The 27083-nt window shown below is 43.2% G+C and overlaps 1 protein-coding gene across 6 annotated transcripts in view; it reads right to left on the bottom strand.

Moving 5' to 3' along the window:
- LOC127000010 (uncharacterized) overlaps positions 1-22807 on the bottom strand; it is a 238333-nt gene extending 215526 nt beyond the window's left edge. For 2 of the 6 annotated variants that reach the window (XM_050863391.1, XM_050863390.1), the window contains exons 1-3: positions 22161-22807; positions 16466-16689; positions 15150-15262 (exon numbers count right to left, since the gene is read on the bottom strand). In XM_050863391.1, the coding sequence (XP_050719348.1) occupies positions 15150-15262; positions 16466-16609 (257 nt within the window). In that variant the 5' untranslated portion in view covers positions 16610-16689; positions 22161-22807. Of the gene's footprint in view, positions 1-8390; positions 8828-15149; positions 15263-16465; positions 16690-22160 lie in introns of those variants that run through there. The other 4 variants (XM_050863384.1, XM_050863385.1, XM_050863389.1 and 1 more) reach the window with 4 other exon arrangements.
- Between the last annotated feature and the right edge of the window lie 4276 nt (positions 22808-27083).

The raw sequence follows: 27083 nt of genomic DNA, 5'->3' as shown, positions 1-27083 counted from the left end.
TAGGTCGGTATTCTCAGACGCTTCTTCCTCTCATATCAACTATTTCCAAAGGTCAAAGAGGGGATCAATCGGGTTCTAATGAGTGTCTTTTTAGGTTCTTGGTACAGAAGGAGGGTCAAACTAACATCAGAGTCACAAAACTATATCCTTGGAAATGCCGAGAACTCCTACAGAAACCTTGTCAAATACGTGTGCTTGGGCGCCGAAATGTTTAAGAATGTGGCCCTTATAGACACCTCCTAAGCTTACGTCAGTCATTTTTAAAGGCCAAAACGGAGGTTCAACGCGTCCCTATGAGTGTTTCTTTACGGTCTCGGTGCAGAAACTTTGTCAAACTACCACCAGGGCCACAAGACTACCCATGGAAATGCCCACAAATCCTACGAAAGCCTTGTTGAATGCATGTACTTGGGCCCCGAAAGGTTTAAGAATATGAGCCTTACCCAAACGAGAGTCATCAAAGACGCATATATGGAGGTTTGCAGTTTCTCTCGGCCTCGATTTTTATCTTTTAATAATCTCGCTAATAAATGAATGTAAAGTAATAAGACACGATAGGCCGAGGCGACTTGATGTTTAGTGGTGCTGGCTTTCGTACAGCTTTCATTATCAGAACGTAAATAAACAAACAAATACCGCCATTCTTCGCCACGCCATTCACTCAAAGGAAGATGCAGGTTGTTGTTGTTGTTGTTGTTTTCCTTTTTTTCTTTTGACTTGTTATTGTTGTTGGTGATGATGTTGTTTTCTTCTTCACTTCTTCTCTAAACACACACACACACACACACACACACACACACAGGTGAGTCAGACAAGTGCATGGTGATACCTGTCCATGAGAGATTAGTAAAGTGAGCGAGTATGTGCGCGAGTGAGGAGGTCCAACTATCACTCACCTGTTTGCCTTGTCTCACCTTGTCCTGCTTATAAATGTCACCTCATTCATCAAGCATCCGCGGCGACGACCAAAACAACAACAGAAGCAACAATAACAACAGAAGCAACAACAACAAATACTACAACCATCACTACTACTACTACTACTACTACTACTACTACTACTACTACTACTACTACTACTACTACTACTACTACTACTACTACTACTACTACTACCACTACTGCTACTACTACCACTACTACCACTATTTGTCAAGAGTAACACTAATGCCACCTGAACAACAACCCTTCCCTCACTAATCCTCGTTTTCACCCACTGAGTCACTCCTCACCTCAGGGTTCCTATTAGCTACACCTTAAAAAGCTCTCCTCCTGTCCTGAGCGGCATGCATACAACAGGCTGGCTGCTCGGCACTTCAATGCATGTCACTGTACTCGTGGATGGAACATGAAAGAACATCTGCCAACGACACAACCGGCTTGAGAGTCTTCTCAGTGCCGTAACGGCACGTGTGTTTGGGGGCGGGGGGGTAGGGGGGGGTAACACAGCCAGCACTAACATCCAACTACCACCATTCTCCAAGACCACCATTAACTATCACTACCTTAACACCTAGAACCATTTACCAGTACCACAATAAACTACAATCACCATCCTACCTACCTCCTACTTACCAACTTAGCCTACCTACCTACCGCCTGACTACCACTACTACCACCACCAACAAGCCACCATCTTCACACCTGGCACCACCCTGCAGTACTATAATAAACTCCAACCACCGCCACCACCACCACCAAAACAGTGCTTGCAGATGACAGCCCGGCAACACACGCACGCACGCCACGTCCCCACACCTTCTAATTAAGGCAGCAGCAGCAGCAGCAGCATCCACACGGTCAAGGCCTCCATTACGACGCCTGCCTCAGCGCCTCCACCACCTTAAGCACACTGGCAACACCTGACGCCCTGCAACACACGCCTCAGCACCTCCATGACTAAGAACTTCGCTAAGGAGAAAACTAAAGTGAATCTTGTATCGTTTTTCAAGACAATCACAACACAACACCACAGCACTACAGCAAAGCACAAAGAAACACAACCACCACCTTACAACACACGCCTCAGCTTCTCCATGAATCCAAATACTTCGCTAAGGAACACAAGAAGACAATACAGTGATTCTTGTCTCGTTATTCCAGGTAAACCACAACACAACGCTACGCAATACAACACAACACAACACAAACACAAACACCACAATGCAATGAAAGTAGAGTTGGATAAGAAGAAAAAGAGGTGAAAGGAGAAGAAAATCATGAGTGAAAGGGTGGGATGAAGGGTGACACAGGGTGGAAGGGTGATGGTAAGAGGGAAAGGAGGAAGGAAAAAAAACGGTTACAGGACTTAAGAAATGATGAGAGGGAAATAGAGTGAGGAAGTGAAGACAAACAGGGTGAGGAAGAAGGGTGAGAAGAAAAAAAGGAGTGAAGCAGGGTGACAGAGTAGATAAAGAAGGACTACAGAAAAAAACAAGGGTGATCAATTTCCACTGTTTAGGGTGAGGGGAAAGTTAGGGTGACAGGATAGGGTGAGGTAGGGTGACAGGGCGGGTAAGGAAGGGTTAGAAAGCAGAGGGTGAGCAGGTCAGGTCGCAAATAAGGGTGAGAATTTCCCACGATCTTTTACTTCCTCTCCCTTCTCCCCCTCCCTCTCCCTTTTTTTTGTTTTACGTATAACCTAACTACATCTATTCATCCACCTATCTATACTTATTTATGTCCTCTCTCTATCTATCTATCTGTCAAAACGCTTCTATCTATCTATTTACCTATCTTTATCTACTCTTTACTGTTATCTATTATGGGAGCGGTGACTAGAGGGCTTTTTTTTGTATTTTTTGTTGCCCTTGAGCCGTGTCCTTTGATGTAAAAAAAAATCTATCTATCGCACTCTATCCCTATCTCTGTATCTATCTATCTATCTATCTATCTATCTGTCTGTCAAACGCATAGTAATAACCTTCAAAACGTCATATTCTTTCGGCCTTTCTCCTTACCCTCAATTTACAACCTACAATCTCTATCGCTCTCTCTCTCGCTCACACTCTCTATCGCTATCTCTGTATTTAATTATCTATCTGTCTATCTATCTATCTATCTGTCTGTCAACCGCATAGTAATAACCTCCAAAAAGTCATATTTCTGTCGGCCTTTCTCCTGCCCTTCAATTTACCTCCACACCAGAAGACGAAAATATGAAAGAAAACGGATACCTGCTACTAAATAAGGGGAGACCCACTTAGCGCATACTTCTACGTACGTACTTTCACTCTCTGTTCAGACCCCCTCCGGACGTATCATTATTCCTCTCCTTCGTCCTCTTGCCCTTCCCTCGTCTCGTTATTCGTTCCCCTCATCCTACTCCCCTTGTCTGATTCTACTTTTTTGTTTGGTTTGGTTTCTTTGGTACTGTTTCCCTTGCTTCCCTCTCTTCATTCTCATTCTGTAGACATTTTTAAAGAAGGTGAAAGAGGAGGAAGAGGAGGAAGAGGAGGAGAAAAACGAGGTGATAATGAAGAAGAATTTGATGGTGAGGAAGAAAAAGAAGGAGAGGTAGAAGAAGAAGAAGAAAAAGAAAAAGGAGAAGAAGAAGGAGAAGAAGAAGAAGAAAAAGAAGAAGAAGAAAAGAGTTGAGGAAAAAGAATGAAAGAAAAAAAATACAAGAACACGAACAAGAAAAGAAGAAAATTAAAGATACTGATGATGACAGTGGTGATATTCCAATGATGATAACTAACTTCAAGAACCCTGTAAACCACTACGATATCAACTAAACTGCACCTAATCTCCCTTCGCCAGTAACTCTGTACATACAAGAAACAAGAAACACCAGGCAGCCTCTCACCACCTTCAATCCCTACCACCTCCCGCTGTGAACTGTAGCACAATCAGCTCCTTCTAAAGCAAATTCAACCCCCACCCCTTCCCTCCGGCACCTGGGCAGGCATCCAAGAGGGCACTGGGTGAGCGTAAATAACTATGTAGTACGGCCTCCTAATTTGTGTTTATTTCAGGTTTAATAAGCGGAGATGACCTGGACTGTAAAAGGAGATGATGATGGGGAAGAACAAGAACAAGAAGAACAAGAACAAGAATGTGAAGAGCAGAAAATGGAGAGAAGAAGAAGAAGAAGAAGAAGAAGAAGAAGAAGAAGAAGAAGAAGAAGAAGAAGAAGAAGAAGAAGAAGAAGAAGAAGAAGAAGAAGAAGAAGAAGAAGAAGAAGAAGAAGAAGAAGAAGAAGAAGAAGAAGAAGAAGAAGAAGAAGAAGAAGAAGAAGAAGAAGAAGAAGAAGAAGAAGAAGAAGAAGAAGAAGAAGAAGAAGAAGAAGAAGAAGAAGAAGAAGAAGAAGAAGAAGAAGAGAAAGAAGAAGAAAGAAGAGAAAGAGAAGAAGAAGAAGAAGAAGAAGAAGAAGATAAAGAGAAAAAATAGAAAAGAAGTAAAACAAAGAAACACACAAACCAACAGATCAGACAACAACAACAACAACAACAACAACATACCTCTGGACCATTTTACTACTTTCATCACTGTCCGTCACCCCAGCAGAGGAGGAGGAGGAGGAGGAGGAGAGAGGGGAGGGAAAACAAGGTGGGTACACATGTATAGGATGCCATGCTCTCTCTCTCTCTCTCTCTCTCTCTCTCTCTCTCTCTCTCTCTCTCTCTCTCTCTCTCTCTCTCTCTCTCTCTCTCTCTCTCTCTCTCTCTCTCTCTCTCTCTCTCTCTCTCGACATACAAGCAAACACCTTCAGGCATGGGTCGGGGTCACACTTCTCCTGCAAGCAATTTCTTCTCCAGCTCCTCCGTCATGGCCACAACAGCCACCCGCACCAGGTTAAAACAGTCCCCCAGTCAACCCTCCGCCACACTCTCTTCTCACCCTCCGGCCCCAAGCATCCCTCCTGCAGCCCCATTCGTTATATCCCAATGAGAACACCACCAAATAAAAGCCTGAGGGTACTCGATCTTCCTCCCCACAACCCCACAATCATCGCTCTGGTCCGAAAGGTACGAGGAAGGCGAGTGGTGAAGGGACGGTCCAGTAGGTGTGGGTTATATGCTAGTTAAGTCATTCCTATAGACAGCTTCGAGTTAAAAGGGGTCAGATAAGGGCGGCTGGGCTAATGAGTAGATAAGAGGGTCACGGGGTCACTGATGGCGGTGGAGGGAAGGGGAGAGGGAGAGTGGGTCAGCCAGCAAGGAGGATGGGGGAGTTGAGGGGGGGTAAGGAGAGGTATACTTTTGCCTGCGGGGTACCGAGTCAGTGTTTATGAGTGGTAATGGGACAGGGGTCAGGCAGAGGTTGTGGGAGGGAGGGAGGACTGGCGAAGTGAAACAAGAGTGGCGACAGACTGAACATTCGTCAACAGGTGTGGACGGAGTGAAGGGAGACGGGAGGGTCGTGGTGCCGGAGTGGCGGGAGGGGAAAGGTGTGTGGTTGCCTGTGGGGAGGGGAGAGTGAGAGGGAGCATGCGAAGGAATGAAAGAGAGGGACGAAGATAGAGGGAGAAGAGGGGTGAGCATGACAGGGGACGAAAGTGAGGGATGAAGATAGAGGTAGAGGGGGAGGGAGCATAAAAAAGAACGAAAGTGAGGGATGAAGGTAGAGGTAGAGGGGGAGGGAGCATAAAAAAGAACGAAAGTGAGGGATGAAGGTAGAGGTAGAAGGGGAGGGAGCATAAAAAAGAACGAAAGTGAGGGATGAAGGTAGAGGTAGAGGGGGAGGGAGCATAAAAAAGAACGAAAGTGAGGGATGAAGGTAGAGGTAGAGGGGGAGGGAGCATAAAAAAGAACGAAAGTGAGGGAGGGAGATAGAGGGAGAGGGGGAGGGAGCATAAAAAAGAACGAAAGTGAGGGAGGGAGATAGAGGGAGAGGGGGAGGGAGCATAAAAAAGAACGAAAGTGAGGGATGAAGGTAGAGGTAGAGGGGGAGGGAGCATAAAAAAGAACGAAAGTGAGGGATGAAGGTAGAGGTAGAGGGGGAGGGAGCATAAAAAAGAACGAAAGTGAGGGATGAAGGTAGAGGTAGAGGGGGAGGGAGCATAAAAAAGAACGAAAGTGAGGGAGGGAGATAGAGGGAGAAGGGGAGGGAGCATAAAAAGAACGAAAGTGAGGGAGGGAGATAGAGGGAGAAGGGGAGGGAGCATAAAAAAGAACGAAAGTGAGGGATAGATAGAGGGAGAAGGGGAGTGAGCATGAGAGAACGAGAAAGGAAGGGAGGAAGAAAGAGGCCCCAAAGAATTAAGGGAAGGGGAAGAAAGTGACAGGGGCGTGATAGTGACCTTGACGTGAGGGCAGCGTCACCTAATCTTGGACTGACGTGTTGTTGTCGCCCAGACGCTGAGGCGAGCACGACGCGGCGCCGCCCATGTCGTCGAGCAGTGAGGCGGCGGCTGTGAACTAGTCAACTCGACACGCTGGGCCAGGCGTCAGGGGGGGTCCGCTAAAGGTTTATAGACCATTCCAAGAGTAAGTATATGACGAGAAAAAAATTCCCTAAAAAAAACTGATTTGAGGTATTAGGATTAAACTTTATTGTTATTGCATCTAAATTTTATACCTAAGATCACCCTTTTGAGTTTATTTTCTTCGATATGAGCGCAAATTGAAATGGTGTGAGCAAATATAAACATGCGCTACGCCAATACGCAGCAGACGACCATGCACATTTTTTTTTTATCGATTTTAAGAGATTTTTATTATGAACTTTAACGCAGTTTTCTTAGTGACTCGGACAATCAGTTTTATTACCTGCTAATTAACCGATGTGACCAAAAATGTAACTTACTTTGTTAATTTAGTTAACGGGAACATTTTCTTCTTGGGCGAACTTGCCCTGGGACAACACAAGGGCAGCTTTTTATGGCAGATTTTCTTGGGTAGTTGTTGTACGCTCGCCGGTACCTTAATGACTGCACACGGCTCCCTAGGTTCATTACATAACAATATTTTTACGTTAACATTTATATTTTGCTAGTTTTTTTCCTCTGAGATTTCACGACAACCTTTAGAAATGCCTTCACGACTTCTATATGTGACGTGACACTCTATTTGGCACCAGTGGCAGCTTGACACCAAATCACTAACAGGCAGCGACGTACTCAGAAATATTTCCTTCTTTAAATAAATAATTCATAATGCGTGTGCTCAGGAAAGGGAACGAGGCACATATGTATAGAGTTGGTGTATTATTCCCGTGTCATGAGTCATCGGGCAGCCTCACGTCGCCCTGCCTAGCGTATTGGCATTCCGAGCGGCAAGATCCGGGCGGCGGCGCGGGAAGAGGAGCGTGACGACCATCCGTGTGTGTCTCGACGCCTCGGCACGTGTTTCGAAGCTTTGTTTGGTAAACGTGTTGAAGGAGACGCTGAGATGATGAGGTTGATAATGACAATGACGATGATGATGATGAAAGCAACGACGAAAGCATCACCAGCAACAAAAACAATAGCAAAAACAACAATGAAAACCACGTAAACAACAACAACAACAATATAGTCTTTCGTTGCATGATCCACTTCAAAGATCATTAAAAAAAATTAAATAAAAAAAAAAATTCTGCAACAACGAGAAACCTTGCCTACATCACACTTCACACGATACAAATATGTATATACTTCAACTTTACTTATAGAATCTAGCCAACTGTAATATAACCACATCACTCGCAGAAGAAAATATACCATAACCTAAAATTTCTGAACGAACGCTCAGGTACATCGGGTAACTTTCAGCGCTTCGTTGTACCAGACATTAAAGCGAAGAGAAGCTGTCATGGGCGTGAGCGTAACTCTGGTGAAGCCCTCAACCATGCATGCTTTCCACATCCAACACAAGACACAAAGACCCTCAGGTAAAAAGGAGAGAGTCGTTTTCCAGGACAATGAATTCGTCACACACCGCCAAAGAAGCAGCGGAGCGCAATGAGTTCACTGTATGCAGGCACTGTTGCTTATCTTTACAGATGGTACTTGTTTAAAACTAAGAAAAAAAAGCCTTGCGTTGCTTGGCCTCTATCATCTTATGGATTGCCGAACTAAATTCCTTCCAACAATTACCACCATCGCCTAAAATTTAATTTTAAAAAGGGTGAATGAACTTAAGACAATCACCCACAACGGCTGGATGATCCTCCTTTGCGTGATTTAAAAGCTACACTTCCTACACATTCGTACACGACGGAGGGATTTATTAAAAATGACCCGTGAAAACATCCCGCTTAGCAGCAACTATCATTGTGGTACATGTAGTTGCTGTAACTGTTCTGTCAGCAGGTGTGAACTATGCCATTCCAGTAATTCATCTTCTATTAATAGCATTCTTCTTGTCTACATTGTCAGCAATATATTAAGCACGAAGGTAATCATGGACCAAATTCTCCACGGGCAATAATTAAGGTGCGTGGCCACAGCCTCCGTCACAGCCTACCTGCAGAAGCCGCAGCACCAGGCGGCCGCCAGCAGGGGCCAGGGTGGGGGCGCGTGAGCCCCGCGCCCCTCCTCCCAACTCCCTTCCTCCGCCCCCGCCATGAAAGGAGCTATGGGCGTGGGTTACGGGCGGCGGCTATGGACGAGTGGGAGGCAGTGTGCCCATTAGTCTGCGCGGCGCTGGGGAGCACAATAAGCCCCCGGCCGAGCACTGCGGGCGGGGCGGCGCGGCGGCGGCGGCGACACTCCGGCCTCGCGACATGATGAGTCATTCGCTTTACATTATCGTAGTGCACCTTGCGAGTTCCTCCCTCTCCGTATCGAAGTTGAGCGTTGTTCGTTTTCTTTCGTTCGTTGTCTTTCCTCTCGTGAGTCACGACGCATTTACGCAGCGCCGCGGATCCAGTTAATTCTAGAAACGAGAACACCGAGAGAAACCTGAGCTCGACATGATCACTGAAAAGCCCTGGAAATACACAAAACACAAATCTGCGGAAAAGAGCCACGTTACGCCCTGGGCCGGGCCGTCACGCGCCTTATACGACACAAACACAACACGAGCGTCGCGCCTCCTCGTCCGCGCCTTCTCCTGACACACCTTAATCAAATCACACGTCAGACTAAGTCACTAAGTTCTCACTTTTTTCTCAGTTTCGTTGCCGATTATTGACCCTTTGACGCTGAATCACTAACACGACTCGGAGTAGCAAAATGACGGTATACACGACTTCCTTTTGTACTGTTCAAGGAGAGACATGCGCTACTGGACATAGTAAATCGCTTATTCTCATGTTTCAGGCACTAAGGAACTCTACCTCGCCTTCAGCAACGATACCCGCACTCGTCACCACTCGCTTTGACGCACAGACCCCACCAGTGTCAAACGTGTCACAAAAGAACGTAATACACGATGCATCACACTCAAAAGTAGTTATTCCTTCCCATAATTTCGACTCTTTCAAGAGAAGAATATTAAGACAGCTCGGGAACTTATGGAACAGTCCTTTGACATCTCTCTTTGCTTTCCTCATAGAAACACCGTGTTTTGAGCGTCTTATTCTTTTCTTAAGCTTTTACTTTGTCTCTTAAAACCGTAAAATATCACCTTCATAGAACGCACGATCACCTTTAAGAAAAACAAAAGTCACCACATGGAACACACGACCATCATACCAAGTCCATCACCACCACTAACACCACAACACGACAACGGACAAAGCCACCACGTCTCTACAAAATCCTCGTTGGTACTGGAGGAATCCCACACTGCCACAAGAATACTGCATCCTCCTTGTCCTCTGTAGCTCTTCCTTTTCTTATTAACCGCGTAACCGACCTCTCGATTCAACGGTGCCAAAGAGCAACGTTCAGCCGCGGCACAGTGCAAAGCCTGACTGCGAAGGGAGGAGGGAGGGAGAGGCGAGAACAGAGAGAAGGAAGGTAGGGCGGGAAGGCCAAGGGGGTTAGGAAGGGAGAACCGTGTGGCGAAGACTGAAGGACTGAGGCGATGAGTGAGTGTGAGGGAGGGAGGGTGCAGGGAAATAGATAGATAGATAGAGAGAGAGAGAGAGAGAGAGAGAGAGGTGGGGGGGGGGGCTATAGAAAGATATAGAAACATCCCAACCTACACATACACATTTCCACCTACACACACACCCGCACACACACACACACACACACACATACACACACACACACAGACACACACAGGTGACTCACAGCCAACCCCATTCACACTAGGACAGTCACGGCCACACGACCAAGGAAATCAACATCACCACACACACACACACACACACACACACACACACACACACACACACACACACACACACACACACACACACACACACACACACACACACACACACACACACACTAAAGGGGGGTGGGGGGGCGAGGGGAGGTCAAGAAGGTTAACGTATCTTCAAAGGTAAGAAACACACCTTTGACTTCACTCACAGTAACGCCTTTTAGTCACTCTCTCTCTCTCTCTCTCTCTCTCTCTCTCTCTCTCTCTCTCTCTCTCTCTCTCTCTCTCTCTCTCTCTCTCTCTCTCTCTCTCTCTCTCTCTCTCTCTCTCTCTCTCTCTCTCTCTCTCTCTCTCTCTCTCTCTCTCTCTCTCTCTCTCTCTCTCTCTCTCTCTCTCTCTCTCTCTCTCTCTCTCTCTCTCTCTCTCTCTCTCTCTCTCTCTCTCTCTCTCTCTCTCTCTCTCTCTCTCTCTCTCTCTCTCTCTCTCTCTCTCTCTCTCTCTCTCTCTCTCTCTCTCTCTCTCTCTCTCTCTCTTTCTCTCTCACACACACACACACACACACACACACACACACACTTTTGCCACGATGGGCTCTGGAAAATTACTTAGTCGAGAGAGAGAGAGAGAGAGAGAGAGAGAGAGAGAGAGAGAGAGAAAGTAAATCAGTTGACCAATTAATCAATAAATAAGTCGATACAGTAAACAAATGAATATAGAAATGAATGATAAAATAAAAACAAATCTATCTATCTATTTATCTATCTATTTAAATGTTTTTGAATGTGCAGATACTTGAACAGACGAAGAAATGAAAAAAAGAAATGCAAGAAATGGAGGAAAAATAGCTAAACAAACACAAGAAGAGAAGCTTAAGTTTGTTTGGTTATGTATGGGAGACCTTGAAGATATGCAGCACTTTAAATCATCGTGCGCACACCTGCCGAACACCTGCGCTGGTAAAAATTAACCTTGTGTGTGTGTGTGTGTGTGTGTGTGTGTGTGTGTGTGTGTGTGTGTGTGTGTGTGTGTGTGTGTGTGTGTGTGTCGAGGTCAAGCCCAACACACTTGCACACTTCTCCCTGCCGGCCAGCCATTTTGGGGGGAAGGATGATGGAGGAGGGGGAGGGAGGGGGGAGGAGGGGGCAGCATTAGGGCGCTTCTCCCCCCCACTTCTATCCATGCTGAGATGCCCCCTCCCCCTCCCTCCGAGTACTAGTGCCGCTGCCCCTCTCTCTCGCAACTCTCTGGGTCAGGAGTCAAGGGTCACCTAGCCAGTCCTTTCTCCTCTTGGCTAGGCTCGTTTTGTCCGCCACGAAAGCCTCCGCACACATACATCTGCCACACAAAGCAGCGCCATGAGACAGTCTCCTTGAAGATTAATCCGTCGTAACATCACATTCAGGTTATCCTTGTTCAAACACCACAATACCACGTCCTTTTTTCTCTTGGCAAGGCTCGTTTTCTTCTGCCGTCCAAATCAGTGCAACTAAGTAATGTAAAATGAAAGTCTCCCATAGCATCACTCAGACCTCATATCAGTGCAGACAACTCAAAACTATTACGTTAAAGATACAAATTTGTGTTGGTCACGTTAGCGGCGGGCGGCGGTCAGGTCCTCGCCTCGCCGCCGCCTGACACCTGTTGACCCTGTGGCGGAGCAGGGCACGGAGCCGAGGGGAGGGAAGGCGAGACAAGGCAAGGAGTGACACTGAGCAGGACGTGGACAAATGTTTCCAAGAGTGACAATCCCAGGCGGTACAAATTGCCCCCTCGGCCCTTGGAAGACACCTAACTGTTAGAAATTATGAGCTTAACCAACAACGTCTGTGGACAAGTTTATCTCAACCATTATCTGCATTTAATCTACTTGAGTATGTATGAGGAGATTAAGTAAATAGCATAAATACTGAGACATACCCTTCACACAGATACGTAAGCCAGCGATCAATTTGAATGAATGGGATGTGAATTACAGTGGTTGCTTCAAGATCATTACCGCCCTACAATCATGAAGCTGAGCTGAGAGGCAATATCTTCCTCAGAACAATGACCTTGACAGGACAACGTAAGGGCTCACAACCCGAACTCTCGCCTGGCTGGACGATCTCCCTTTTAACACGATTTTTTGTGGGCCATTCGGGTGAGCGTACGCACCGATCATCGATGCACAACGATATAAGGAGACTAGATACAAGGACCTACACATGCAGCTCCTAAGAACCTGTTACTCGCCATCTGTCTTTCCCGTCATAAATCTACAGTAATTGGTAGTCTCTGTACTAAGTGTATATTTAGTTTTCTCTCTTCATCCTTTATTTGTTCCTTTCATTCATTAGCTTTATCCCATTCATCCACGTTTTCTCTCTCACTGCTTTATCCATTATTTGTTCCTTTCATCCATTAGATTTATACCATTCATCCACGTTTTCTCTCTCACTGCTTTATCCATTATTTGTTCCTTTCATCCATTAGATTTATACCATTCATCCACGTTTTCTCTCTCACTGCTGCTGCTGTGGCTGATGAGGGAAGTAAGCAGAGCGTGGGCGACATGCCGAAAGAGGCGCAACGTAATGAAAGCCGTATCTGAGGTCCGCTTGGAGTCACCATAATCTTACTCATACAGGCAGAGAACGACAGTAGCGTGAGCAGCACCTGTAGGACTGTTTTGCGTAGATTTTTTTCTTTTTTAATCCATTACGATTTCCGACAGAATATTTTTTTCGGAAAAGCAAAAACAAACATACACAACACGCTGCTTCTATAGACAACGGATGAAGAGTAAAAGACGTCACCAAATTTCGTTCCAGGGATGTCTCGATACACTGGACCTTTTTTGGGCTTTCATGCGAGGCGGCGAGACTCGTGACGAACTCATCTCCCTTCGACCCGCATGAACTTATCACTGATCACTTGAAATATTAACTGATCACTTGAAATATTAACCGATCACTTGAAATATTAACCGATCACTTGAAATATTAACCAATCACTTGAAATATTAACCAATCACTTGAAATATTAACCGATCACTTGAAATATTAACCAATCACTTGAAATATTAACCGATCACTTGAAATATTAACCAATCTCGTAACTGCTCCTATGACTCTTTTCACTCCCTTCTTGAATTATTGAAGACATCTGCCCATTATTTGCGGTTGCCTTTCCATTCGTACTAAATCATCGAACTTTTGTGAGTAACCTTTGACTTTTTAACCTTTAACTTTTGATCTGGGAAACTTAAGGACACTAAACCAGTCTTGAGAGAGAGTAACCACCTTACTTCCATAAACTTCTGCCCTTTGGTTTTCCCTTTCTAACTTTATTTTGTCAAGCTCTCCTGAATCTATGTTTATAATTATCGACAGTCTCCCACATCCTTCAGTTGGGGCATCGAATGGGTCACGCTCCCGTCCCTTCGCTAAAGAACACGTCTCTCATTAGTTGTGGTCATGGAGGTATTAAGGGCCTCACTGTTGCCAGATTGTCGTACTCAGACCATAGTATTTCCCGGTTTCTGACGCCTAACTATTGCCAAGAAACATCAGGAATTAACATTTTAACGATAATTTTGAGTGAATCTCCTTATTGGGGTCCACGAGTTTTGGGTCGGAAGTCGGTAAATATAAGAGGCTGAGTAAGACAATCTGGCAACTTTGCATAGCCTAGCCACTTCCATCCTATATAGCGACTCTCTCTCTACATTCCCCGCATCACTGAACGGCGTCTCTCCAAAAGATGCCCACACCTCCCCATAGAGTTGTTCAGAAACGCCTGACCTGTGACCTCACCCCGTTCACCTATCACCTGCGCAAACCCCACCGTTGCCAGATTATCGAACTCAGAGCCTCGTATTTACCGGTTTCCGAGCCATAGCTTTTGACAAGAGACACCAATAATTAACCATTTTAACGATAACTATATATGAAGGCAGTTATTGGGATCGAGGAAGCAGTTTTGGGGTCGGAAATTGGCAAATATAGGAGGCTGAGTACGACAATCTGGCAGCGTTGGTAAACCCTTAAATAGATGAGAGGTCTGTGATGTGTGTGTGATGACGACAATTATGACAATGAAGAAGATGAGAATTTCGATGATGATGATGGGGATGATGCAATGATGAGAATACGATAACAATGACAATGACGATAGTAACAGCATAATAACAATAATAACAGTCACGCCACCTAAGGGAACGTCACCTTTACAGACAGCAAGACCCGACTGTCACTCCACAATAATTAGTGATCCATAAACCACCCCAAAAAATCAAAGACAAACCCTACTCTCCTGAAAAGGAGAAAGGAAGGAAGGAAGGAAGGAAGGAAGGACGGAAAGATTGACAGACCGACTAACTATATCTTTCGTTGCAGAAGTATTCGTGGCCGAGGGAGATACAAGACATACAAAAAAAAGGTCCTCTATTTGCTGCTCCTCCCCAAACTCTGAGACACGCGTCCCACCCTGAGCAAAACATTCCTCACGACGCTATTACTCAACGGGCTCAACTCCAGACGTTCTCCTCACCTCCCGCCCCTCGTGAGTGTGTGTCCTCCACTTTCCACACTTCGCTGCGCTGTTGACATGCTCGCTGTCTTTCAACACCACTCCCTGCCGGCCGCAAACACTGTTTTCCTGCCTTTGTTTTCTGTGCATAGTTCTCCTCGTCTCCGTATGAATGTCATAATCTGTTTTCTTTTTTTTACATATTTCCATCCGTTAGTTTCTTTTCCTTATCATTCCTAGTATATATTTCACACACACACACACACACACACACACACACACACACACACACACACACTCTGTTCTTTTCTTTCTATATTAGAGAAACCATTATCACGTGTTTTACCACAAATATATCTTCCTTCCACGTTTCTAAATATATATAAAAGAGTGCTGTTACCTATTAGGAAGAGCGTAAAAGTGTAAAGCTATAGGGAGGGAGGGTACGAGGGCAGCACAGGTATACGCTACAGTAATGACAGACTCAGGTGTACTCACAGCAGGTGGTCCTGGTCCATGAGCCGCACCTTGGCGTCGCGGTCCAGCACGGAGAGGATGGCGTCCCGCTCGATCTCCGTCAGCGTGGACAGGTCCGTCGCGAGGTCCTGAGCCTTGCGGGAGGGAGAGAGTGGGGAGGCGTGAGATGAAGTCTACGGACTATATCCCTCTCTCTGCAATTTCATCTGCAGTTTCTTTTTGGACTGATCTATTTATGTTGTCGTACACGGCCACTTTTCTATTCTTAAATCTATAAGCAGTGGTGTTCCACCGGGATGTTATATTATTTAATACCTACTGTTCAGTAATTATATTTCCTTCCAAAACGAACTGTTCACTCATGTGTCAATAACTCCACTCAGCATAACACATCTTTCAAAAGACGATTTTAGCAGGAATTACGCTGCACCTCAATGTTGTAGGCAACAAAACGCCTAACATCTGACCTTGCTATTGTTTCTAAATGGGGCAAAATATCATCTATTACAAATTTAGCTTCCTCGAGGTTAGGCGTTTAGTATCGTCTCCATCGGGTCTTTTTTTCCCCTTCCAGAGGCTAACAATATATCACGACCTTGTCCATCCCTGTATGGAGCATGCATCCCATGTGTGTGGGCTTCCACCCAGAGTTCTTTTTTTACTGTCACCGGCTTTTCGCCTCACCAGCACCCCTTCTGACCCTTAAATTATGCAGCAGTGTTGCTCCCTCTTCCATATTTCATCGATGTTTTCATGCTAACAGCTCTTCTGAACTTGCTAATTGCAAGCCTTCACCACTCCCGCAGCTTTCCTACATACAGCTTTGCACACTATTATAGCTCACCCTTGCAAAGCCCATATTCCAAATGTAAGAATTAACCAATATTTTCGTTCCTTAATTTCTTTCAGTGGTAAACTCTGGAATATCTCTTCTTCGTCTGTATTCCCTCTTTCCTACGATTTGAACGTTTTCATTACGGGAGCATCAAGATAACTCTCCAACCTAATCTCCATATTTTTTTTGGGGGGGGGTAAAACTAATCTTGTCCTGCGATTGTGGGAGCAGTGTTTGTTTGTTTTACCTTTGGACTGCCTTCTGTAGTAAAAAAAATAAAAAAAATACATAACGCTCGCCACTAACACGAGGCTGAGTCACTACGGAAGACACCTGGGCTGGCTGGCTAACTGGCGGCACACACACACACACACACACACACACACACACACACACACACACATACACACACATACATTCTCTCTCTCTCTCTCTCTCTCTCTCTCTCTCTCTCTCTCTCTCTCTCTCTCTCTCTCTCTCTCTCTCTCTCTCTCTCTCTTACCTGGCCTGGCGAGGAGAGTGACGTCACCACTGGGCCGCCGTTTTGCCCCTTCGCCGCCTCCTCGCCACCCTGGCCCGGGGGGGTGAGGAGCGTCATCTCCAGCATGATATCAGGTGGGGCTTGAGCCTTGCCGGGGTCTCTCATGCTGTCTGCTACCTACTGCCCTTGCGTCGCGGCGAGCCTCCCTTCACCGCCTGCTGTGCCTGCCTCTCCGCTTCTTGCAGCTGAAGAGAGGAAAAGCACAGAGTCAGTATGTTACGTAAAAGCTACTTATAGGGAAAAAATAGTGCTACAAACGTAAGGAATTGGTAGTGTCATAGAAGAAGATTTTTTTTTTCTTATGAAGGGGAAAATCACTTCTCTTGCATGATATTAAAAACGATGATGTGAGTAAAGACAAAAATAATGATGTTGGTGGTATTTGTGATAATGGCGACGCTGATGATGATGAAGAGGAGGATATATATATATATATATATATATATATATATATATATATATATATATATATATATATATATATATATATATATATATATATATATATATATATATATATATATATATATATATATATATATATATATATATATATATATATATATATATATATATATATATATATATATATATATATATATATATATATATATATATATATATATATATATATATATATATATATATATATATATATATATATATATATATATATATATATATATATATATATATATATATATATATACCAGGAAGTGATGATCGTGCAGCGTTCATTTAGTGTTGGACTTAATCTAACATAAACCCATATAAAAAAAAAAATAATTAACACTACAACACTTACACCAGACTCAGGTAATGAAATGAGTTGGTAAGGATCACAGCAAACCCTTCCACCAGTGTACCGGAAAACCCTGACATCAATTACGTATTCAGAAATGGATCATAATTTGGTCGGTATTACAAGACACTCGCTTCTCACATCAGCTATTTATAAAGGCCAAAGAAGGGGTCAGTCGGGTTCTAATGAGTGTTTCTTGCGGTTCAGTGCACAGAGGAAGGGTCAAACTACCACTAGGGTCATAAAACTACTCCTGGAAATGCCCACAACTCTTACGAAAGCCTTGTCAAATATGTGTTCTTGGGCGGCGAAATGTCTTATAATACGACCCTTTCAATTTTAATGCGTATGTCGAGAGGAAGTTGACGATATTTCCTTTTATTTATTTATTTATTTATTTTTTTTTTTTTTTTTTGTGTGTGTGTGTGTTGCTGAGACGGAGAGTGATGGATGGATGTGTGTGTATGGCGCGGTGCCAGTATATGAGGGACACACCCACACTAGGTCACGCTTAGGCCTACGAAATATCAGTCAATAAAAGTAACCTGTCAGTTTATTTTACATACATATATAAGTGACATTTCATATTTTTCTCTAATTTTTTTTTTCCCCTTGAGTTGCTCGCTGTGCCGTTAAAAAAAATATATAAGCCTACTTCAGTTTTCCAATTCATTACGATTACATCAACTGGCGCACAACCATTCCTTGTTTTTATATTTATATCAGTTGTTTCCATCATGTTACTCTTCCGTTCCAACTTATGTTCCCTCTCTTACTTGTATATGCAAATCCTTTTATTTTTTTTCCTTAATACGCCTTTAATTTTCCCCTGTTTTATCATTCATTTGCATTTTCCTTGTCAACTACAGTGATTCGCAGCACTGATCTTTTCGTTCCTCTTTGGGCAGTTCTCGGATCTTTTTTTTTTTTTTCAGTAACTGGGTCAGGGTCAGTGTGTAATGAGAGGAAGAGCGCATTGGAGAAAATCCTTTATCCTCAAAAGCACAACGGCAAATAACTTTTCTGTGTTGCCTGTATGTGTGTATGACAAGAAGATATTGACTGGGGAGGGGGAGGCGTGAAGTGAGGGAGAGCGTGGTGGGAGCCTCGCCATTGCCTACATTACAGGTCATGACTAGGCCTACAGGAAGCATCACCCCACCAAAACTTTGTGTGAGTTTACTTGCATGAAGAACTGACCATTTTACACACAAAAATACACAAAGATATTTATCATATATTATAAACTAATCTCTCTCTCTCTCTCTCTCTCTCTCTCTCTCTCTCTCTCTCTCTCTCTCTCTCTCTCTCTCTCTCTCTCTCTCTCTCTCTCTCTCTCTCTCTCTCTCTCTCTCTCTCTCTCTCCCAGCAGGCGTGTGTTGTTAACTTTTCCTTTTTGATAACTTTTATTCCCCTTCGCGGTTGGTAAACATGGCGTCACTGGTGCCCTAGATATTTCGGTATAAACGCAAGCATATGACTCATCGATGTTTTCCTTCTTTTCCGAGCATTCTCGCGAGCCTTGTAGCCTAAATCGGGCAAACCATTTTTTCCAGCTTTTTATTACATCTGCATATGGCGTCACTGCCTGCTGCTTTGGGTGTTCAGTGTAAACCGAAGCGTGTGACTCATCATTGGGGCCCTTCCTCGCCTGAGCATTATCGCAACCCTGGTGACCTTAACGTAATGGGTGGGGGGCGTGTTAAACTCCCTTCCCTGACGCAGCTGCAGCACGGGACAGCGCGGTTCACGAGGCAAGTCAATCAGTCCTGAGAGTGTGGAGGCGTTATCAGACAACTAGATTGTCCCTGATTAGAGCTGATAAAATTTTATGTTTGCTCTCTCTCTCTCTCTCTCTCTCTCTCTCTCTCTCTCTCTCTCTCTCTCTCTCTCTCTCTCTCTCTCTCTCTCTCTTGTAAACCCTGTGATTGCCCGGTGTTTACCCTTTGATGGCTCGGGCGTGGCCGTGAAATTCGACGATCAGTATCCATATTCTTCAACGTTTCGGGCTCCCATTACTACCTCTCAAGGCCACAGAGAAGCTTAATCGGGTTTTTATGGATCTTATTCCCGTTAAAGATGCAGAAGCCGTGTAAAACTATCACTAGCATCACAAAAAAACGTCCATGGAAATCCCAACAACTCCTACGAGAGGATTTTCAAACTGGCGTACAGAGGCGCCGATAGGTTTGAGAATACGGGTCGAGTTTCCTATGCATGTTCCAAAATGAATACGGGTCACATTAACTTCTATATAAGCGAGAACGCTGATGGGTGCGAGAGATAAATGTCGATATTCTCAGATGCTTTCTTCTCTCACATCAACCATTTCCAAAGGCAGAAAAGGAGATTAATTGGGTTCTCATGAGTGTTTTTTCAGGTTCATGGTACAGAAGAAGGGTCAGACTACCACCAGGGCCATATAACTAACCCTGGAAATACCCCAAACTCCTACGAAAACCTTGTCCAATGCATGTACTTGGGCAGCGAAATGTTTAAGAATACGGGCTAAAGCTTTGACCCACGGGAAAGGAATCACTGCAAGCCTCCCATTGTCCTGCTACCCAAGAATAAAGGCTGCTGTCTTCTGCTTGTAATTGTCACCTGCTGGCTAATAGTCTGCCGGGTGTGAAAGCAGAAAGGTCACATCCGGCAACGTAATATTATTCTTACTTCCTGACGTTTGGAAGTATTATAAAGGCTTTGTAATATATTCATAAATTTTAATGTTTTTGATCCTTAATGTTCAAATTCTTTCCCCCTTGCGATCGTCTGTAAACTTGATCATGCATTCTCTCCTCTCAAACTCCCCAGAAATACAAGTTTTCCATCTAAACTTGCTCTGCAGGGGAAGATATCTTTTGTTGTTTAGTTCGGTAATATTCCTTTGATTACAGTAGTCACATCCATCCATTAACCCTTTTTTTCTAAGGATGGCGACCTCGCAATAAACCTGATTCTAGCTCCTTGGAAACACTATTATTTATGTATTCCTATTTGGGAGCAGTATGTAATGACACGGAATTTTTTTTTTCTTTGCTTCAAGCAATCTAAATATGCACCTTCGATAATGAAGTAATGACCAAGTATTTTTTCACATCAGAAGGGAAACGAATAAGAAAACATTAAGTTACGAAAGTGGAAAAAAAGGTATTTTGAGTTGTCGTTTTTCCTGGCGGCATATTGAAACGAGGGCCAGTCAAGGTCACGCCCCCCCTCCCCCTACACACGCCTTACCTTCATTCATACTTTCGATAACACGTACTGAGCAGAATAATTAAATCATCGCTATACCGGATGGAAGCGACATCAGCAACTGGAAAAAAAAAATTATGGCTCTACGGCACATGAGATGGCACGCTGAGTTGAATTTCATACTCACAATAAGGAATCGCACAGCTTATCCTTCGCTTTTTAACATAAATGAAAAAAAAAGTCTTAAGAATGTAATGATCCTTTCCACACTTCTTTTTCTTTGATATTTTCTAACACTAATAACTTTGACTCACTTTCCCGAAGACGAACAATTTATCCCTCGTACTCACTATAAATACAAGAAGAAAAGGTCTTATGAACGTGATCTTTTTCCGCCCTTCTTGTTTCTTGTTTTTTTCCAACAATATAGATATGCAACCGTGTACAGTTTACAAGAATCGATTACTTTCTTGTTTTTTTTCAATAGGAGGGAAAATATATCTTACTTCGGAACACTCGATAATATAAACGTATGGATTTTCAAGACGGATAAGAATGCAACCAAACTTCCCTAGAAATCAAACTCACAGACCAAATCCAAAAATCTCGTGCCACTACACAGACTACAAAGATGAACTACTCTCGTGGGTTTCAGCTCGAGCGCCTTCCCCTGCACACGGTGAGGCGGCCTTCTCTCTAAGTGCCAGCAGGTGTACGCGACAAGACACCTGTGTATACGTGTGCCTCAAGGTCAAGATTTTACCTCAGCGCAAAATCCAACCACCATGGCTATACAAGCACATTCAACTATTTTTCCATCACCTAAGTAGATTTTTTTACAGCAAAATAAGCAATTAAAGGGAAAAAACAAAAATAAAAAAAAGTCCGCTAAACACTGCTCCTATAAAAGATAACAGAATAGAGTGGCCAGAAGAGAGGTCAGTTTTGGATAGGGAGAGATGACTTTTAAAGAGTGTATATGTGTAGTGCAAATTTCATGTAAAACAGAAAGCACACAAACTCTGATTCGTAAAAGAGGGTGTGTGCTTATATCTACTCACTGATAAAGTTTATTTGATAAATTACCAAATGAGTAGGTGCTAAGTCGTCTTATCAGATACGCATTTCAGAGAGAGAGAGAGAGAGAGAGAGAGAGAGAGAGAGAGTCGACGGTTTAGAATTAAGCGACACCAGCGCCATCTACTAAACCTCGTACTTATAGGTAAATGCTGTCGCTTACGCGTATACCTAATGCCTAGAACCCTGTGTGTGTGTGTGTGTGTGTGTGTGTGTGTGTTCTCGAATATACCCTCATAAAAGAGATTATCATAGTTTGCAAAATAAACTAATATTGGAAAGAGGACTGCCATTCCGGCCGCAACTCCATGCAAGCACTATGAATAACTGCTCTGCTACCTATAAACATTAAAAAAAATACTGATAATCTAATTCCCTCTTTGTAAATACAGAAGGAGGTAGCCTACATTAGGGAGTCCTCATAACACAATCATGTTTAAACATACACACACACACTTGACTTCATGGGATTATCTAGGCGCTGGAAAAGAGAATGATATATGTATGTTTTTAATAAGGCTCCAAAGTTACTAAACTCGGCACTCCTCCCAAGCCACTCCCTCTCCATATGTGCACACTTACGTTAGTCAAGAGCGGGAGCAGCACGGACACTTCTCTGTCAAATATCTACCAGCCTTGCCCCTTATCCAGTTTTAGGTATGCTTTTTTATTACCCTCTTCTCGTCCTTTATTTTCTGTATCTTGACGTTTATAAACTTGTAATGCTTCACTGGAGATCGAATTCACAAACCACATGCAGTCACTCCAAAAGAATATAGATATGCAACCGTGTACAGTTTACAGGAATCGATTACTTTCTTGGTTTTTCAATAGGAAGGAAAATATATCTTACTTCGGAACACTCGATAATATAAACGTATGGATTTTCAAGACGGATAAGAATGCAACCAAATTTCAGAGCACATTCGGTCACGAAGTTACCCAAAACCCGGCCACAATTACCACCATGAATACATAATTTTCTATATTCCACTTCACTTCATATCAGTAAGCTTTCCACCACGCACCACGCCCAGGCACTCCTTTCTATTAACTCTTTTCATCACTCCCGGCATTTGAAGTTGCACATGAAACACTCTACCCTGCTTTTCTCTTATTTTTCTTCAGTAGGTTAGGCGCACAGTGACCCGACCGACACCCCGGCACAGCACACGCATGACATAACAATATGCCGACAGCCACCACCACCGACACACTCACGACTGCCAACTACCACAGCAGCCAGCGAGCCAATGACGTTGAGTCCCTACGCATCCACATCACCACCACTCCCCCACCTCAACTCCTCTTCTTCCTCTCGACCCCCCTTCCCCCTCATCCCACCCACCCACCCAAGCTTCCACCCGCACTGTCGGAATTTCGTGTTGTGTTTTTATTTTTAGAAGTAACTGAATGTCGGCTATTATATTATTGTTGATATTGTTGTTATTGTTGTTGTCTGTGTTGATATTGTTGCATTAGAATGATGCTCTCTCTCTCTCTCTCTCTCTCTCTCTCTCTCTCTCTCTCTCTCTCTCTCTCTCTCCACACACAGTAGAACTTCCTGACAATTACCCCCCTTCCTTTCATCACAAAATAACAATACGTAGGTTTATATTCTACACAAAACATTACCGGACACTACAGTTACTCATACTTCAAACACTTCACTGACCTGACGCCTTGGATAGCCTATACATTAAGGCAGCGATTAAACGGGAGGTCTTTCAACATGACGCCACGACACGGGGGAGTAAGAAAGATAGCCTATTAGTAGTTCATTTTGGTATTGTTATTATTATTATTATTATTATTATTATTATTATTATTATTATTATTATTATTATTATTATTATTATTATTATTATCATTATTATTATTATTATTATTATTATTATTATCATACTAATCATCACCACCACTACCCATCATAATCATCATCATCATCATTATTCTCTTTCCTATCCTATTGTTGTTGTTGCAGGTTTGGGTTTCGGGTGTGTACATTTTGACATAAAATTTCGAAGCGTGAAATTAACACCAATTTGCAGCAATCCATACTTTCTCCCTCCCCCACCCCATCCCCAAATCTCTCTCTCTCTCTCTCTCTCTCTCTCTCTCTCTCTCTCTCTCTCATAACACACACACACACACACACACACACACACACACACACACACACAACGACAAAATCCACTCTTCTTCGGTCTCCTGATCCGGATAAGGAGATAAATGCGACAGTCACAGTGAGGCTTAGTTCCTTATCAAGGGTGACGGATAGGGATGACTGACAGCCTGTACTATGACCAAACTACGGGAGTCACGAATCAAACAAAGGCTCCTCGACATCAATCCCATGTATACCAGGTGAGGTAATTAATTTTAGGGGGTCACCTTGGTATATAAATTCAACGAGAGCAGGAGAGGGAGGAGGTGGAGGAGGAGGAGGAGGAGGAGGAAGTAATAATAATGATAATCACCACCATTACTCTTACAAAAATTAATACCAACAACAAAAAATTGACGCAGATTAAAAAAAAATCAAGACCCCTCCCTTGTGTCATTGCAATAAATACTTCAAAGATAGGAAAAAAGTTACCAGCATACCAGAACCCACCCACCCCCCTTCCCTCCGTTATCAAGATCACGTCCACAGCCCCCGGCGACCCCCGACACACGGCAGAAAGGATGTCACAGGTGTGCTGAGAGGCGCCGGGGAGGTGGATGCTGAGAGAGAGAGAGAGAGAGAGAGAGAGAGAGAATTTATATATGTTCAGACCGAACAAACCCAATGGCACTGACAATAGGTGGTCTGCCCTTACACCTATAAACGAAAGTACATCAAACGGTCACCAAGACCATTTCTGCCTCAGCGAATACGAAGACGGAAAAGATGGTCCAGTTGGAGCTTTCAATATATTATAACATTGGCGAAGATAAATTGATGGAGTGTGAACTGATTTGTTTGCACATACGATTGGCGACTCGTTATCGAACCAAAACAATATGGATTCATTCACATTCGTAAAGCCATGGACTTTTTTTTAAAAACATTCGATCAATTTCCTTAGGAGACGGTTACTTAAAGCCTTTTTTGTTGTAGGATTTGTTGCGTAAGCAGATCCCCTTCTCGGCCTCCGTTGAACAGTTAGGGAGACCAAAGACGTAGCGCGCATACTCTAAATGAGGCCTGAATAACATATTGTATGGCGTCGGTGTTATTTATTATTGAATTCAAAGTTTGTTAGTGAAGATCAACATTGTTTGCTTTATTTGCTGCTTTCAAGCATCAATTGGGAAAGTTTAAAATTTAACGCGATTTAAATACCAAGATCCTTAACTCCAATTTAACCCATGTTAAAAGGGTATCGTTCATTTATCATGCCACGCTGATATGCTTCACAAATGTGAAAGGCCAGTTACTAATCTTATTGTCGTCAGCAAAATGAATAATAAGAGCGCAACAGTTCGTATTTTTGCTCCCTCACTGTACAAACGCCCCTGAACACCTCGTTTCATAGCCCAAACAGACTTGCTAAGACTGATGTGAGGATCCCACAAAATATATTGACTACCAATAAGATTTCAGTCTTTAGTACCAGTAAGATATAGTTCGTTGACCTTTAAAGTTTCAAATAGCATTCAATAAAATTTAAGAATTTGCTTTTGAGTTACTGGACATTACTCAAGACGATTTGTTACCTAAGTATTTCGGCTTCCCGAAGAATAAGCGGTTACCCCGCCGTGGAGCGGAAGGGAGTTATGCCGCGCCGTACACCCGTCTCATCATATCATTAACTCGCCGCCAGAAGGAAGCCATATTATACTTACTGACCTTGACTACCATCTCCCCTCCAAATAAAAAGTTGTCATGAAAGTGATACGAGATAAAATCATTACATAAAATTGATAAAACTTGTGGTAATCAGCGCTGCTTTGCTGTTCTGAAGAGAATGAATACTTTATGAAATGTTAATTATGAGAGTGCCTCGGAATGTGTCACTTCTGACAAACGACTGGAATTGATAGACATGTGTCCCTCACCAGCCGTGGGGAACACAATTCACCATTTAACCTGGCCACGTGGTGAGCACGTTCCACATCTAGGTCAGATCAACAACAAGTGTCCCGCCCAGCTCGACAAAGGCAGAATGCGTTAGAAACAAATGACACCGTAGCACCCAGCCAGACCCTCCCTATACTCTACACGACTGGCGGGTGATGCCTCACGCGGCACACTTGCGCAGGTTACAGATGAACACCTGCGGTCTACAGGGACCTTCACCTATATCTGAAAGTCTGAAACACTTGCGACCAGCGTAGGAATGAGGCCACGAGAGTTCAGTGCTATTTCCTTGAATTATTTGTTATTAAAGCCCCAATACTTACTCCTTCATAGTCTTTTCGTTATTATCTTCACCAAGTGACCTAGTTAGACGCAGTGAAATGGAACGAAATTAAAATAGATTCCATCAGCTACTAAAATAGTCTGCCCCTGAAACGCGAAAACACCCACACGGCCTCGCACATTTGCTATAGCCGTAATCATATCTTAATACCCTCATTTAATCAGGTAAGCTTTTTGTAAACGTCCAAACCTGCAGTAAACAGTTAAGTGATATGGTATCATCCTGTTTAACAACTTTTAATTGAGCCTTTTCCGGTAAATGTATGAAGATTAAGAGCCATTGTTCCATCCTCGCGTATTTTCAAGAATTCTGCAAAACAACAAAACACTTCCTGCACGCCCTGTTACTGATTTGCATTCAACTCGCTGCGGTTGCTGTCAATGTTATTAAAGGCTGTGACAGGATGCTCATATATTAAGTCACCGCTCTTAAACCAAGGCATTTTTAGATTTTTTTGCTCGTAAATAAAAACACTCGTAAACCGAGGTATATACATATACATATATATATATATATATATATATATATATATATATATATATATATATATATATATATATATATATATATATATATATATATATATATATATATATATATATATATATATATATATATATATATATATATATATATATATATATATATATATATATATATATATATATATATATATATTTCAGTCACTGCCGAGTGGCTTAAAACTACCCACATGCTCTCCTGAAGACCACCCATCAACCCGGACTCTAGAGGAAGCCGTCCAAGCGAATCAAGAACGAGTTCCGGGGGCAGCATGAGCCAATGCAAGATGGCGCCACTATAAACACTCGCCTGCGCCAGAACAGGCTGGGCCGACCCACAGGCCCCACCTGGAACAAGCCGTGGGCCGACCCACAGGCCCCACCACGAAGATGCCTACCCGCGCAACAGGCAGCGACGTAAAAAAAATATATATATATATATATATATATATATATATATATATATATATATATATATATATATATATATATATATATATATATATATATATATATATATATATATATATATATATATATATATATATATATATATATATATATATATATATATA

The sequence above is a fragment of the Eriocheir sinensis genome, chromosome 17 (assembly GCF_024679095.1).
Source record: "Eriocheir sinensis breed Jianghai 21 chromosome 17, ASM2467909v1, whole genome shotgun sequence".
In the NCBI taxonomy this organism is placed as follows: Eukaryota; Metazoa; Arthropoda; class Malacostraca; order Decapoda; family Varunidae; genus Eriocheir; species Eriocheir sinensis.
This window is presented reverse-complemented; position numbering and strand designations above follow the sequence as displayed.